Below are 17,203 nucleotides of genomic sequence, written 5' to 3'. Positions count from 1 at the left end.
TTAATTATTTTAGTCTTGTTGCAGTTTGCAAATGTTTGTTGCATTGTGTAAAGGTTTAGCTTTATAATCTCAGAATTACTGGTGTCATGTTCCCTCGACTCTCTACAAGGCGGACACCTCTCTAAGACGGACAGTTGTGGGCGGTCCCGAAGGTGTCCGTCTTAGAGAGAGTTGACTGTTTATACCGTATTTATTCGATTAAGCGTCCTGAGCGCTTATTAAATCTTTGGAACTTGAAAGTGGGCGCTTATTCGAGGTGGGCGCTTATCAAATTTTCGCGATTTTCAGCAAAAAGTAAGTTTATTTTTGTAACAAAACAAAGTAAAATTTTGACTGTTCATTGAAAGTTTCTGAAAAATACTAAGAAAACTCAGTTTTTTGTGGGGTAGCGGTGGGCGCTTATCCGGGGCTGGCCGCTTATTAACTTTTCCTACCTTCAAGGTGGGCGCTTATTCGAAATGGGCGCATTTCTTACACCCTTTATCGTTCCGTTCTTCAATTTCCTTTTCTTGAGTTTTCTTTTCACTTAAATTCTCTATTTGCAGGTTCGACGCATGAGCTTCGCCGCCTTCTACGGCTTTCGATTCTTCAAAAGTGTTGCCAAATATGGTTTTCCCCCGAGAACGAGGACTCTGGGAACGAGATTTCGCGAGCCAGCAACAACAACAACAATTTATTGAGGTATTTCCATAAAAATACATGGCATTACCTACTTACACTTGAGAAATTACAAGTAGTATCAGAAATAAAACAAAAAATGCGATTTTATCATTTGGAAAATAAAGTTTCATGTCTAAGAGACATAGCTTGAAAAACAAAAGCAGCAGTTAATCGACAAACAGCAGGATCAATGCTGTTACAAAGAAATAAAGATTTTGCATTAATATCAAACTCGTTAAAAATACTAAATTTGGCGGTTATTTCATTAAAGAATTTTAAACGTATGTTTTCGTATAGCTTGCATGAAAATAAGAAATGCATTTTGTTTTCAATTTCATCCGAATGGCAGAAATAACAGATTCTCAAATTAATAGGAGTCTTGGGTATTGTGTGTCTACCAGTTTCGATACGTAATTTGTGATTCCCAAGACGAAATTTGCTAATGGCAGTTCTGTGGTGAGGATTGTTGATTGCGTCCAGAAAACTAGATTTTTTGGTATCTTTTTTAAATGAATGATAAAATTGTAATTTTCTGTTTGTGCTAATTAGTTTTAGTTGATTAGCTATTAACGCTTTGCTAATGTTTTGCTTAATGTGAGAGGTAAAGAGTTTTCCGTTGTTTTCATTTAATATTATAGAGCCCGAGTTGTATTTATTGCATAACTGATTAATTTTAGGATACGAACTAGGGCCATAATTTTAAAACATCGGCACGCTAAGTCCGTAATGGAGGAAATTACAAATAACAAAAAAAAGCGCCCGCCCGCTCTCTTTTTTATAGAAATCCGGACGAGAAACATTTTTTTTAAAAGTGGACTTGACACCAAAATGTTGGTCAAAGTTTAAAGTTAAAAACCAGTCCAAACCTTGGTTCGGCGGGCTGAATATCGAGCAGCAATTTTTTTTGGCAAAATTTGGGCAGAATTTGGAAGAATAGCTTCAACGTGGCGGATAACTGTACCTGGCGGAATTAGAGCAGAAAACGCGATTTTTACGAGCCCGCCTGCAAGCTGGCAAAACCTTGAAAACAAACGTCATCCCTTCATCCCGCGGGTAATCCCGTAATTTTCCCGTATTTTCCCGCCTTTTTGATCCCCCAAAAATCAAACATAAACATCACCCATGATGCTCTTCTGCATTTTTTTTGTTCTTCGCTGTGACTTGAACATGGCGTTGTTCGAGGCTTGTTCAAAACAGTTTGTCAAAGATACAGGGCGATCTACTCTCCGTCCTGTTGATGATTTAAACACTTCTTCACGCTGTGATATTCTCTGTGTTGTGACGAAGAAGAGGAGCCGCTGGTTTTGGAAGTCAATCAAATATAAAACAACGCCGTTCACCCTGAACGAGCTGTTGACGAAGGTAGGAAATAAGCTTAAGGATATTTATAAGTTTGCAGCGAAAAATGTCCCGAGTGTTTTCCTTTAATACATTCATTAGGTTTATCACGTTAACAGTGTTAAACGAAAGAAATGTGTCACGCACGCTATTCCTTGCGATCGGCGAACTGAGTCAAGCAAAAACTCTGAGACCATGGCGTTGAATACGAGAAAGGGCTTGTCACAATTTGGAATTTTCACAATTTCTGAGCTTTCTGCAATTTAGAAGTAAGCTTTATGGTTAAGTAAAAAAGGGGGGATTAAGAACAAATTCACCGGTATTTTGGATTCACTTTCTACAGAGAAATATTCTGTGTACTCATTGTACCTGAAAAGTAATTCTGGTATTTAAAGCAAGCTGCTGTTTTTGCTTAGTTCTGCATTTAAGCTTATATTGTTAATATCATTATGCGACAACTATTTCTTTCTTTAAAATAGCCTCACAGGCCTTAAACAGGCGCTCAATATGCGCCTTATGGCATTTCCAACGACTGAAAATTTTAAATTTTCCAGAGGGGTTTACCCCCTAACTACTGGGAGGGTGGGGTGGGGTTGGGGTTCGGTTACATTGTCTCCTGCATTAAGTGATCACAACAAACACTTGAGCCTCTCTATGGGTACCCACGCTCCTCGTTTTCTTCGCAATTTTTTTTTTAAATCTTCGTTTCTTAAGCAGATCTTTGTTTTATCTTCCCTCATTTTTTTTCGTGATGTGGTCAAATGCCAAAATTCAGAAATTACAGATATTTGCTCTAGTCTGCTTTGCAGCCGGACGTGTCCCAAAACCAGGGTTTTAGTTTGCCTGCGACACAGGATATTTTCTGAAGTGTTTACAACTTTTGACATTTTTATATCTGGGTGTTCAATTTGATGGCACAAATTTTGGTCAATTTCAGATCTTCCCTTCAATCTTGAGATCTTCGTTTTTTCTGCGGTGATCTTCGCGTCTTCGATTTCTTCGAAAATACCCATAGAGAGGCTCACACTTTACTTCATGTCTGAAGTTCATGTTTAATTTTGCTCATTCATCATTTGTTTTATGGAAAAGTGTTTAAATTGAGACATTCCCTTTGCATTCAGTGACTTGCAGCCAACATGCAGTTATTTTTTAAACCATGATGGAAACCAAGAGCGTCACCAAACAAAAAGTTTAATGAGCAGAATATACATGTAGCTCTGCACCTGCGCTGTCCACCTTAGTACATTTAATTTTGTAGCCTTCCTGTGCGAAACAACAACATGAAATGACCAAAATTCTGCATAGTCTGCAGAACGTCAACTGCAATGGTGAATTTTTCATGTTCGAGTTTGGATTTAGTTATGCACTTACATTAATTATTTAGCTAGAGATAAGTTCTCACACCAATCTCTCAAATCATATTCTGTCTTGGACTGTTGTTGACTGCAAACAGGTTACTGGCCAGTACTAACTCTCTTTGTTCCTTCTTTCTTTTACAGCCAGTTGACATTAGCGGCCAAGTTGAAAAATCCATTTTCATCGAAAGTTACAAGAATGAGCCAAAGTTCCATGTCAGTGGAAAGCTAGGAGCGAAGATTGCCACGGAATTTGGAATTGACCTATCAGCAGTAGATTCTTTTACGATAAGCATGGATGTCGGAACTGTGACAAAACGGGAAGTCAGATGGGGTAACTTGAATGATGCACTTGCAGACATAACATTGAATTTGGATAACGAGTATGTGCAGTACATACTCTCCAAGCCAAGGAGAAGTCTTTGTGTGATTTATGAAACAGTTGCAACCCGTGGGGAAACAGAATTTGATTCAGATTCCAATAAACAAGGTGTTGTTACAAAGAAATTATAACATAGCTAGCAGAGGCAGCATTAAAATTCAGTATACACAAATGTGCACCGTAACCCAGTACTGCATGCTGATAGCGTCAGCAAATCACTTTGCCAGGAAATTTTTTTACTTGGCATTTTTTTCCACTTGCAATGCTAAAAAAAATCATGCATTTAGTTGTGCACTATTGAATTATGGTGCACATGGAAAGTTTGGAGGGCACTCAACAAGCTGAGTTGCACTCGCTATCACCTGGAGCAGCTCTTATGCTTTTTTCTTGCTCTTCAAGCATCCTTGCTATGCATGCTCAAGTGACCATGGGCAAATCAGAATCCAAAAATGTTGTTGAGTATAATTTTTAAACAATAAATTGTTGTACATTTAGGTGTTATCTTATTATCTTTAATGCAACAGGACAAGGTTACTTCACAACAGTTTGTCTTACTTACATGAAAAGTTTGATGCACACTTCTAACTGTAAATGTCATTGTAGCCTTCATACTCTGATAACGGTCAGACCCAGGCTATGAAAGATACACACATGATTATCTCATGACAAGGAAAATGTTTTAGATTCAAGCCAAATTTGAGGCAAACTATAGAATATATTTACACACTGCATGAGTGGACACACACAAAGTGCAAGGATGTAGCCAAGAAAACACTCAGCTGGCTTATTGACAAGCCCAGCTGGCTTTTCTGGCCTTAATTAGCAGCTCTAAAATGTTTCCCAAGTCTTTGTTTTAATGTAAAATTTAGCAGGGATTCAGTTCTTTTTCAGCCAGTAAAATTAGATGGCAGCCGGCTCTCAGTGACATCCCCGAAAACGAAGGAGAATTTAATTAGGACATTGTACAATTCCAGGTGATGCTAGTGTTAATGCTGGTAAACCAAAGTTCTCCATCAACTTGTCTGGATCTGTACAAGTGGCACATCATCGCTCATTTGAACTTCCCAACAACACTATACTTGGATATGCTTGCTATGAAGTAACATTTGACTCAGCATTGGGAACATTTGAGCTGGTGTTAGCCGACGCCACAGATGCAGGAGAAAGGAGCAACAGGGAACATTGTGTGTTTGATGAACCTGATGGACAGAATGGTAAGCAGGTTTTCCTAGCTAACTATCTAAGAAAGTAACATCTCTCAACACAACCTCAGAACCATCTACTGCAAGAGAAGCTTCAAGATGTCAGCCCAAAAGTTTCAATTCTAGTTACAGAGTAATGCATAGATCTGTGCGATTAATTGCTAAGTACTTGGTATGAATTTTTGCCTCTTTTTTTGTAGACAGAGCACTCAGAGCTGTCTTTGATGACCTTCTCAAGTCCTCGCTCTGTTCCAAGATCTTTGATCTCATTAGAAAGATCCTCTCCAATCCAGCGGCGATTGCACCTCTCAGAGACCTGGTTAGTGCATAAGTTGCCTGTTAAGTTTTGCACATGACACTGTTTTGCTGTTTCTTATGGACCCCCTGGGGGTTGCAGCTCAGAATTCTTAGTTGGGTGTACTATTCAGTTGTCCCTTTTATTACCCCATGTCAATCACTAGACTCTCCTACATACCGGTAGCTGTTTTATGTAAGCGAGATTGGGAGAGAGTGGGAGTTGTGTTTTGTCAAATACTTGTTTCACATACATCTTTTTGCGGTTTTCAATAACATATAAACTCTGAAATTCAAACCTCAACCAACAGTCCACGCTTTTTGCTGCTGTCAATCATCTCGGCAAATTACTTCTCGGGGAACTGAAGGTCATTTAAAAATGGGTCAAAAGGTCACGTCTGTCAGTTGTGATTGGTAGATTTCGATCCATTTTGTTTGTTTCTGTTTTTCAAGGTTTGTTGGCTGTCACCATAATTATGATTGACGGCAGCGAAAAGCGCAATCATTGGTTGGGTTTTGCATGTTTTTGAAAACCGCAATAACTTAATGTTGTTCCTTCTCACAACTTTTTTTTATTATTATTTATTTTTTAAATTAGCTAGAGAAAGGGTTGTCTTCTGCTGAAAAGAAAAATCGCAAGCCAATTGAACTGAAAGATTTCAAGACCAGGGTTGGAGCTGGCTTTGAAAATTGCAAAGAGCTGTTACTTCTGATAGGATTCAACATAGAAGAGTCTGGGGACGGCAACATAATTTTCCCTCAGGATGGCCCAGATGGGTTGTTGCGATGTTGTACTGCTCTCACTGAAGCTCTTGTTGGTAAGTTCTACTGCAGTTTACACCTAACACCCATCTTTCGACATGCTAAACAAACAAGACGGATCAAAATCCACCAATCACAGCCCACAAGCATGACCTTCTGAACTTGTGGGCCCATTTAACAAACACTAGTATGCAATGGTTTTGATTGGCTCATTTTAAACAGCATGTTGAAAGACGATGTCAACACTAAGAAAAATAATAAAGTATTATTTCGTTTGTCTCACGACGTAGTCACGTGTGATGGAGATCGCAACGTTTCGACTGCATACTGCTAGTCTTCATCAGGCGATAAGGTCGACTGGTTGTGCATTAGTTTATAAAGCATACGGCTCTGCTGTGATTGGTTGGTTTTCAACAGCTCTGATTGGTGCATTTCGATCCTCAGTGTTCTGCATGCTGGTGTACTGTTGCTCCCTCGGCGGTCCGCAGTCGTACAGTTCTCCTGTTGTTGTGTTTTTTGATCGTGGGCATCCATGCTTCAGGAATTTCAATTCCACTGTCCCTGTTGATATTATTAGGGTGAAGTCTTATGTGAATCGCCTCTTTGACCCGGCGTGTGTACCAGTGCGAGTCACGATCAATAAACTTTACCTCATTCCAAAGCGGGTAGTGTCCGGTGTTGTTGGTATGCTCTGCAACGGCGGAAGTCTGGGTGCGTGCGAGTCAGATGTCCCGGTCGTGTTCTTTGATTCTATCTTGCATAGGTCTTCCAGTCTTCTAGAGCATACCAACAACTGATCTGGTTGTTTGTTTACTAAATTTCACAAGCTCCAATGAACTTCTATCCCTCTGATGAAGGTGGACAGAAACCACTGAAACTTTTGTAAATAAACAACCAGATCGGCCTTAATTTTTTTTACAAATATCTACTATTGATTGCAATACTGCCTTAATGTTTATGATGTAAATTCTTCCTACTAGTTTAATGTTCATTATGACTTGTATGATTTGAAATCTCTGATATCGGTACTGAAGAATGTTTTGTGTTGGAACACTTTTAAATCTTTAGAATTATCAGCACCACAATGCCTTGCATTAAAAGAAGTGACTTCAGAGTACCAGGAACCTCTGCTGTATCTGGTATGTAAATGATTTTTATTATGAAAAGTGTATATGCATGGTAATTAAACAGAAAACAGTTCTGCCAAGACCTTTATAAGGCAACTATATTTCCCAATGTCGGAATTGCAACCAAATTGATACAAACTTTAGTTGGTAAATTGTGACAAGTTAATATTAATATTGTTTGACCTTAATCATCTTGTGCCAACTAACAAATTTACCAATAAATAAAATTTTTCATAAAGCACCATTTATTTCAAATAGTTATTGTATTTTTTTATTAGAACATTTGATTGAGAAAACCCACAATTCTTTAATTTTGTACTTCCATGTTTTGCTGAGAGCTGATAATTTTTTTCGGTCTTTTATATTCCTTATTCAGTTTTAAAAAATTTCAATACTTAAATGACAATTGCTGGTCACCCCAGGTAGTCTGAAGTACTCTTTTCATCTAACAAGTTTTTTACTGCTTGAGTAAAAGAACCCCCAACAAATTAAATAGTAGACAAAAAATATATATATATTTTTTTAAATTTTATTTATTTATTTATTTTTAATTTTTTTAATTTATTTTTATTTTTGTTATCCCCTTAGCTTTCCATGCCCAAAGTGATAAAAATTAATGAAAGAAAAGAGGCATCAACTTTTTCAAACTTGTTCGAAATGCAAAATGCTTTTATAAGATTTATTTTGCAAGATATAAAGGATTAACCAAAACAGCATTTTGTTTACCAGATTCAGATTATAGTCAAGTTTTGTCATTCTATTCTTTTACAGCTTAAGAATGCTATGTATGGCAAGACCACATCAGTTGATGACCCACTACTTCAGCGAGTGTGGACACATTCATCAAACCCTGCCAAGGAACTGTTGCAGTCATTAGGTTTTGATCAGCTGACAACAGACGGGAACCAGAAGGTGCTGAGTATTAAGTGGGATTTTGAACACATTTCTCTTGAGGATGTTTATGTTGCGGTATTTGTTTTGTGTGCTAAATAGTTTCCTTACTGTAATCATTATTTTGTAATTAATATTAACTAGCCCATGTAATGTTGTTTACTTAGTTAAATACTAGGGTCGGTCCAATTATTATTTTTGTTTTCTTATAAAATAGTTTTAGCATGTTTAAGTACTGGTAGATCGGAATTGTTTTGTTTGTTTGTTTGGTAAAATACACATTATCTTTCATGCAATTACAAGTTGTAAAATATCTTTGGCTTTACATTTCCATACACCTAATTATGATTTAATTCCCACTTTTGGCATTTTAGAAATCATAGTAATAGATGGTTTTCACGCCCGGACAAGGCGGCCACATTGGTGGACCAAACAATACAAAATGTTTGTGCAGAATTTGCATAAAATAGAATTTAGTTCTTAACGGGGAGAAAGTCTAGTGTCCCGGTCCACCAACATGGCCGCCGTGACGTCACGTGAAAACAATCTATAGAGTGATAAAGCTATCTGTGTTAAAAGTGCAAGGTATTTAATTTATTGCAGCTGAATTTGTTTGACTAATATTTTTTGGAGTTGCTTATATTGCTTTGATGTTTATACCTTGTACTTATTTAAATGCCAAAAGTTTCAAGGTACTGGTAACTGGTCAATCTTTCCTGTGGATTGTCTCACGAAGGGTGATCAATAAGTATAATATTTGAGCTTTGGAATAAAGTTTTATTTAAGAGAACTTATAGGGGAATGTAGCAGCTCTTGTTAAATTATATATAAGGTTACACACAACTGGGCAAAAGAAACATTTAAAACAATGCCCAGGGCTTTAAGCTGTAAATGAATTAAAAGGAACAGCTACTTCACAATATGGAACTTTCAGGTTAGGTATAAAATAATAATTTTATTTAATAGTTTAGTGATGAGGAAATCTTAGTGTTCAGAATATTATTGCGAACACTTCGTTCCTGATTGTTGAAAAAGCTAGCCTCATTGCAGGTATGTCAACTAACTGCAGTTAAAACTTGTTTAAATGTCAGGGCATTGAATATGGTCCAACCCACTTGTTTGTATTAAAGGGGTATCCACATATAATTTTTGGACTGAGTAAATTTTAATTTAATGCTGGTCTCTTGTAGAGCAAAATTAAACTGTACATAATTCCAAGGTAAATTGAAAAGTTTCGTTTAAAATATGTGCTTAATAATGTTTAACTCCAGACGTTTCGAGGGTTCTCCCTCTTATTCAGTGCATATCAAGGTGTCCATTTAATCCAATAGGAAAAGATCAACTACAGGTAGTTAGAGAATGTTTTGAATTACAATGCATGCAGAACTTTTATTAATTTAGTTATTTTAACATTATTATAAAACATCATTGCATAGGTGTTATAAACCAGAACTGCAGATTTGTTTTTCAAACAATATTTTTATTTGTAGGATTTGTTCAATTATCAATTTTTAAGTTACAAAAATTAATGTTTATATACAATTTCATGAAGGTAGCTATGTTTCATATCAACTGTTTGCTTTACCATCTATTATCAGGAAGTGGAAGTTAAGAACTTCATATAAACAAGGACAAAGTCCTTAAATCATTTTGAAACAATTAGTGCTGGGTAGTTTACAACAAATCAATTCAAGACAACTAAATAAGTTAGTTCTTTTAGTTGTCTAAAAATATATTGTGTTGTTACTGAACCAGATGTTGTAATACTTATTTAAATATTTCACTACAGTTGAATGTCAAATAAACAACTTAAAGCAACACCAACTGTACTAGACAATTAGATTTCAAATGTTCCAATAGTATTGCCATATGAAATTAAACATTGTATTCAAAATCAAATGTGGACTCTTCAATGAAGTTTGAGTTGTTAAAAATATCAATGTGTCAATGTTTTTTTTGAAAAAAGTAAATGATCATTGACTGGCATCTTTCTTCATGATACTTGGCTTTCGACAAGTTTCTGTGCATTCACTTCATCCATGACACCTCTAAATGCCTCCACGCTGACCTGCAAAGACAAATGAAACAAGTTAAACTGCGGCTTTGGATTTCATCAGTTTTTGAATTCTCCCATGCATACTGTTTTCATCATACACAGTTTCTGTGTTTACATAGCCTCATGCAGATAGCCCCTTTCACAATCAGAGTGCATGTTGCTGAATTTTTTACAGATATAAAAAAAGGAACATTTTAAGTATTTAAACACATAACCCTAAGAAACGATATGGTGTTCTTAGATGTACAGTAGAATCCTAATTTCTCGAAACTCCAGCGGATGGAAAAATTGCTTCACGAAATCAGGAAGCTTGAGAATTTGGGGGTAAAATTACAGAAAAGTACTATCTAATGGAAACGAGAATTGGTTTGAGAAATTGGGAGTTTCAAGAAACCAAGTTGCCGGTATTTCTCTTGTATTTTAATTACAAAGCCCCTAAACATCATTTTGTCACTATATAATAATTTAAACAGAAATTGATATTTACCAATCCATTAGGATGCCTTGTGCTCGCTTGCTCCCAAATCTTTTCAAAGGCATTGGTTGTCATCTCGACTCCAATTCCATCAAAGATTCTTCTTATCTGTAAACAAATTTATGTATATTGAGTGTGATTAATTGAACCATTTAGCTAGAATAAGCAACTGTACAGTGTATAATACTATTATTTTCTTTACTTAAAAAAGCACATCTTCAGTGATTTTGATCTTTATACCTCGTACTGATCTCTGGGTTGAAAGAAGTCTTTCTCGTACACACCACGGTTACTGTAAATTGATGGGTTAATCAGGCCATAGGCATCAGATTCATCACCATAGTTCTGTAACAAAAAATGTTAATTTGTTTGTAAGTAACTTATCTTTGATTTTTTTTTTTATTGATGGGTCATTATTACTAATGAGAAGTAAACAACCTTATGACCTAAGAGAGGTGCAATGCCTTAGTGGTTAGAGCACCAGACTCCAGATCAAGAGATCCAAGTTTGGTCCATGATAGCTGGTGTCTTTGAAAATCCACTCATAGTTGCCTGGCCTTGCTAAAACATACTTTACAAGTCCTGAAAACTGTTAATACTAGTCTTGGTTTGGGTACAGACTGGTAGGAAAGAAGTGGTCTAAAACTTGAAAACGCTGGGCTGATGTTTTCAAGTTTGACAGTTTTACCTCAAAGAAAATTTCTTAAAAAACCATTAATTGCGGTTTATTTACATCTTGTAGAATGATTTAAATTTATGGTTTTCTTTTGTTGTTCAAAGGTTATTTTGCTTAACAGTGAGTGCATCCTCGTAATTCTAGGATATTTTAACTAAAACTAAGAAGATTTCTCCTGGCACTGTCCCTTTAATTAACTTACAACTATAATTCTCTAAAAGTTTTTTGAACTCACTTTAGTATCAGCCACTCGTCTTGTGTTAGGTGCCGGTAAATCTGATCTAATTGTTGGGACTCCATAGGACCTCCAACCTAAAATTTAAATACAATCATTTACCATAGTTTGTCAGTCATGATCATTTGTTATACATATTTCTTAAATTATTTGTTAAACATATGCATACTAACAAAAAGTGTCACTCACTTAATTTAATATCATAATGGGAAATTGTTTGCAGGCAGACTATGTTACTCCCATATCATTTTATAACACTACATAACCAAAGTCTGCCAGACTTTCAAGGGACATAACAATCATGCAGCTGGCATTTGTAAATACACAAGACCAACAGTGGGTGTTTTTAGTATAAGCCCAACCTGATGTTCTTATCCTTCCAGTGACATCATTAAACTGAGACGATGAAGTTTTCCAGCCACCAACAGCTTGGTCAATCTGTTTTTGGAGTCTTGTTGGTGTTGACTCGCCAGTCTTTTGTTCCTCCTCCTACAAAAAAGATAAAAATCTGTCAAGTTTTTGTGTTCCTGTATACAAACCATAAATTACTACAAGTGTGGGTTGGGCTGTGACCACTTAGGAAACAGCTATGCATACACCCAGTCAACTCACGCTAAGCAGACAACATTGTAAGGTGGTCACCTTTCTCTAAGGGGGACATAGTTGGCTGCCTGGATCTGGCCAAAAACTCAAACACTAAAATGTTTGTTTAAGGCAGACACTTTTCTAAGACAGACAGCTAGAGTTAAACTCAAGGGTGTTTCCTTTAAACAGAGTTGACAGTGGCAGATTAAAACCTTCAGATAGGGGGGGGGGGGGTCATCCAGACTCTAGAATAAGGGGGCAGGTCACACTTGAAAAAAAATTGTTCTCTTCTCTTTGGGCCTCTATTTGTTCAAAAAATAAGGTGGGGACCCAGGCCCCCCAACTCCCCCCATCCCTAGATCAGCCACTGATTTACTATTGTTCTCAAACAGTTACAAAATGAATGGGAACAATCATAATAAAATTATAACATGATAATAATAATGACATGTTTCTTACCTTCACTCCTTCCTCGGCTGTTTCATTCTGACCTGCTGTTGTCATGGTACCCTTAATTCCCCCTGACGGCATTTTGTCTTTCCAGTTGAGGAAGTTGGCAAACTCGTCATAATTGATCTGTCCATCACCATCGACATCACAGTAAGCAAACATGGACTCTAGGAGCTCTGGTTCCACAGGTAGGTTAAACTGCATACACACTTCACGTAATTCATCGAGTGAGATTTTCCCGGACTTATCCTGTAGGACAACATTGTCCAATTAGAAAGTCATGTCATATGCCCCTAGTATAAGCATATTTGTAAGCTCTTATGTGAATTCTCATCCCCAGAAATTCCTGTCCCTCTTAGCCAGCAGAGCCTGGCGCACGAGTAACAATTTTAGAGGCTCTGGGGACACATGATTTGTTTGGCTAGATCTTTTAACTAAGGGAATTTAAAATCTAGCCAATCAATGTATAGTCAACATGTATGGTACATGGGTAACCAGTCGTTTCGCTTACAAGTGGATTTGCTAATGACCAGTTTCCTAGTCGTTTGGCTAAAGAGCCGTAGTTACCCCCCTGAGGGATGCTGCAGGCTGTTTAAAGTACGACCTAGAATATTTCTTGTTCTTTAAGTATGAGCAAAGGGTGACTACAGCTCGTTATCTGCGAAACGACTTTAGACATAGGCACCACCGAATCGACCTACTTAATTAGCGGACTGCTCGTTAATTAGAGAATCCATTGTGGATAAAACCTTTACCTTGTCATAATATTCAAAAGCAGCTCTCAAATCATGAAAGTTGTGGTAGTTTGCTTGCTTCAGATGATGCCTAACTGCAGCCAACACACCCCTTTCTCTGTCCCGACCTCTAAGATACTTCCCAGGAACTCTCATGTGGATTAAGTCTCCTGCGCCATACTCGTCTGGTTTGACCATAACACCAAACGTATGATCAGGAGCGACTCTGAGTGTATCTTTGATAGGATCATGTACTTTGCCTAGTTGTGGTTGGGTTCTTTCCCGGAAGTCGTCCACTCGTTTTGAGACAATCTTTGTTGCCTTTTCCCTGTAGGGAGAGGGATGAAGAAGTTGAAGTAAAACAACTTTAGGTAAAAAAATGTTAAGTCTGCATACGAGCCTAGTGGCCCATATCAGGCCAAAGCTTATCCCAGTTTCAGTACCATGAAGTGACTAGGAGTAATTCTACTACTCCAGGGACCGCAGAGCTGGGGAGGGGGGGGACTGGGAGGGCTTTAGCCTCCCCAATATTTCCGAAAAAAAAACCCCAACTAATACTAAGGAAAGAGTCTCTAAAGCCCCCTACTTCAAGTCAGTAGTCAGAGCCCCCCCAATTGGAAAAATGCTCCAAGGTCCCTGTACTTCCCCCTTACATGGGATACTAGTCCATCGCAGGGTTACCCCCCCCCCAGCATTGAAATCGCCAGTACCCATTTATACACCTGGGTGGAGAGAGGCACTGTGAGAGTGAAGTGTCTTGCCCAAGAACACAACGCAATGACCCCGGCCAGGGCTTGAAGCCGGACAGATCCATCTGGAGGTCAACGTACTAACCATAAGGCCACCACCCCCCTCCCACAAAGTGTTACAAATTAGTAAGTTTGATAAAAATTTCATCCAACAATTTACATGCTGAACAAATTATAAACAAGTAAGTCAACTCACTGTTGTGTCTCATGAAGCCACTTGAGAGTCTTTCTCACATGGATGCCATCATTGTTGTGTGGTGTTTCTACACCAAACTTGCTGTCTCTTGGTATTCTGCTCCAGTCATACTTTCTATCAACCATTTCTCCTGTAAAGATCAAGAATGGTCAATTCTTGCAGATGCTAGTCTGTGTTTTAAAATGGTCTGTTTTCAGCTGGGGTAAAAAGCCTCGAACCACACCTGGATTGGTCTCCTTTTGGGGTTTAATTTAATTTTCCCAACAGGCATCGATCCCTGCCCCCTTCTCCTGTTTGGGTTCACTACTTGTGCAAAACCCAAACAATTAGAGACTAGCCTGTAATGCAAAGAAATTGTGGATAACCTTCTTTGTGTTTTCAAAGGAAAGGGCATTTCTAAACTCACCCACATCAAAGTCATTATGGCTAACTTTGTAAAGCTCTTTTCCTTCCAGTGACTCTGCATTTACTTGTGTTGCAGTTTTCGAAGGACTGACCATCTCTCCAGCACTTCCATCTACATATATAGAGATCAAAATTAACAGTTTATAAAAATATGTAGCTTATCAGGGTGACCTTTGCGACTTGCATTATTTATATTAATTACAACAAAAACATCAGTTTAGAGAAGAAGGGGATTGAAAAGATCAGTATGCAAGTAAGATGCGGGCGATGGAATTAGATAGGTCATTTTCACGTATGTCACCAAACCAAAACCCACACGTGGCATTAACATGGGCACCATTTGAGAAAAGGAAACAGGGTGTCCAAGGGAAACATGATGGAGAGCGGTGGAAAAGGAACGCGCTGAGCTGGGACTTACATCATGGATCGCATATAAATGCAGCAGCTGTGGCCAAGAATAGGGACAGATGGAGAACGTTAATGTCCGGCCCTATCCCCCGCCTTGGGAGCAAGGAACTAAGCAAAAACATCAGTTTAAAATCTTGTAAAAATTTCTACTAGATTTAACAGGGACCGTGCAGGGGGAGGGGGGTTGGGGCTTAAGCCGCCTACACCAGCACTTTTAACTGACAATAATCATTTAAGCCTTCAAATTTATCTGACTCTCATCTGTGAGTGACAATTTGCAAATTTCTTTTGAGTAATGAAAGCAAATGGCATTTGCAAGCTACCACTGAACTTTACCTTTGATAGTTTTAACTCCATACATAACATCTGTTGGTCCAACACCATTTGGCAGTCCTGGTTTTTGATCATGACAATGCCCTGTGATTGTAATTGATTTAAAACTTAGTTCAAATGTATTAATAACAGTGTACATGTACATGTAAAAATATAAAGGAATTATATAACTATTATTATTATTATTTTAAAGAAAAGAAACCATAAAGATTAAAAACTGTTACACATCTTGTACTGAGTCATTATTTATCTGATTTTTGGTCAACAAGAGATTTCATGGAATGATGGCAATTTCACCCTCCCCCCCCCCCAAAAAAAAAAAAAAGATTGGTATGCTCAAAGGGGTCTCTGTTTGAACAAATGAGTTGTTTTGTTACCTAAAGGAGCGTTCTTCCTGCTTGCATAAAGACCTTCTTTTTTCTCAAGCATTCTTTGAGAGAATAAGCTTTTCCTTGTGGGATTTACAAGATCTCCAGCCTGTTATAAAATCATAGAATAAAAAAGTCTTATTTTACCTTTAAAAAATTCTGAAAAGACAAAAAATATCCATATATAAATGTACAATTTCATTTAACGCTCAATTTCGCTTTTTAATTCAGTTGAAATGTTACATTCCCTGTGGTCTACAACTTCTACATAGCAATTTTTTTCTAACAATAGTTTTTTTTTTACGGGAAAAGCAAAAATTATTTTATCGCTGTGTATTTTGTAGAAGACAAAGACAATAGCCAAACAGCTGTTATAAAATTTGCATACGAATATAATCTGTAACCAACACACTGCTGGAAACAGTTTTATGGGGTAACAAAAACCTAAACAATAACTTTCCGGTGACGATTTTATCAAGCAATTAATACTAGAAAGAAATTTTAAAGGTTTTTAGAAAGCATTATTAAAACAGAGAACTTACTACAAGTGAAGATTTTGTGTTAACTCCATGAACAATTCGTGAAGCGAAGTCTGGATCGTTTGCTCTGCCATAAAATACTCTTTCTTTTCCTGCTTCAGGATGTGTTGTTCCTCGGAACTTTCGAATAGTATCTGGTCTAGTAGGCTAAAAAAAGAAGATAAAATCGTACAAAACATTAAACTGTTAAGCTTAAATTGGATTTTACCTTGGAAGTTAAATTTCCGGCCAGTATCGATCGCGAAGGTTTCAAAGAACAATTTTGCTTTCACCTACCCGTTGCGGTATCTGTAAGCAGTCACCGGATGTTTCGCCACTGACATTGAAAAGCTTTCCCGCCTATAAAGGAATGAAAAGCAAAACGTGAGCATTTGAACCTAAGTACATGCCCTAGCTTCCAAGAGTCGTGAGGCTCATGATCAGTGTTTATAACTAAAACGTCCGACCATTGTGCGGAAGGTCATAGGTTTTCGACTCCTGTCGGGAAAATTCGCAATTGTTTCTTGTAAAAGTAAACTAATTTAGTAAGAGAATTCAACATGGATTCTTAAAACTTCTAGTTCTTAGCTTATATTCTTACCGGAATAATTCCAGGATTTCTGTCTATAAATCTTCCAGCGTTCGTTAACATGACTTGATCGTCCCGCTGCGGCTTCTGGTTTTGAAATGAGTTTTCTTGACACCAAAGATCGAAAATTCTTCCAGACCTCGTAATTAATGTTAATTACTTGTCTCTTTTTCCTTTTGAGCTTAGGAATATTCTTTTCAAGCTAAAGCTTTAGAACAACTATAGTCGCAAAACAACCTCTGTGAACTGAAGTCAACATAAACTTTGCTGCAGTTTTTATTGGCGTCCGCCGTCTCCTAGCAACCATGGCAACGTGCTCCGAGTCAATATTACTTCAGGTCGTAATTATTTCCGGTGTCAACCAAATATTCGAAAACTGGAAAAAATCGGGAAAAGACGATCCAAGACTATTTCT

General features: G+C 37.5%; 2 protein-coding genes across 2 annotated transcripts; one reads left to right on the top strand and one right to left on the bottom strand.

Annotated features, from left to right (window-relative positions):
• The first annotated feature begins 1,495 nt into the window (after nt 1–1,495).
• LOC144631022 (gasdermin-E-like) lies at nt 1,496–9,910 on the top strand. Its single transcript, XM_078489383.1, has 7 exons — nt 1,496–2,022; nt 3,498–3,843; nt 4,710–4,949; nt 5,138–5,256; nt 5,830–6,049; nt 7,062–7,132; nt 7,892–9,910. The coding sequence occupies exons 1-7, from the start codon at nt 1,783–1,785 to the stop codon at nt 8,111–8,113; spliced, it is 1,458 nt and encodes a 485-aa protein (XP_078345509.1). The 5' UTR covers nt 1,496–1,782; the 3' UTR covers nt 8,114–9,910.
• LOC144631021 (EF-hand domain-containing family member B-like) lies at nt 9,471–17,070 on the bottom strand. The gene is made up of 14 exons (XM_078489382.1): nt 16,801–17,070; nt 16,497–16,559; nt 16,224–16,367; nt 15,691–15,790; nt 15,317–15,397; nt 14,574–14,684; nt 14,168–14,297; nt 13,244–13,550; nt 12,498–12,737; nt 11,816–11,942; nt 11,454–11,530; nt 10,783–10,887; nt 10,555–10,650; nt 9,471–10,079 (listed from the first exon to the last, which is right to left on the bottom strand). The coding sequence occupies exons 1-14, from the start codon at nt 16,849–16,851 to the stop codon at nt 10,005–10,007; spliced, it is 1,707 nt and encodes a 568-aa protein (XP_078345508.1). The 5' UTR covers nt 16,852–17,070; the 3' UTR covers nt 9,471–10,004.
• Between the last annotated feature and the right edge of the window lie 133 nt (nt 17,071–17,203).

This window comes from Oculina patagonica, chromosome 11 (assembly GCF_052425735.1).
Source record: "Oculina patagonica isolate OP01 chromosome 11, crgOcupat, whole genome shotgun sequence".
NCBI classification, from domain to species: domain Eukaryota; kingdom Metazoa; phylum Cnidaria; class Anthozoa; order Scleractinia; family Oculinidae; genus Oculina; species Oculina patagonica.
This window is presented reverse-complemented; position numbering and strand designations above follow the sequence as displayed.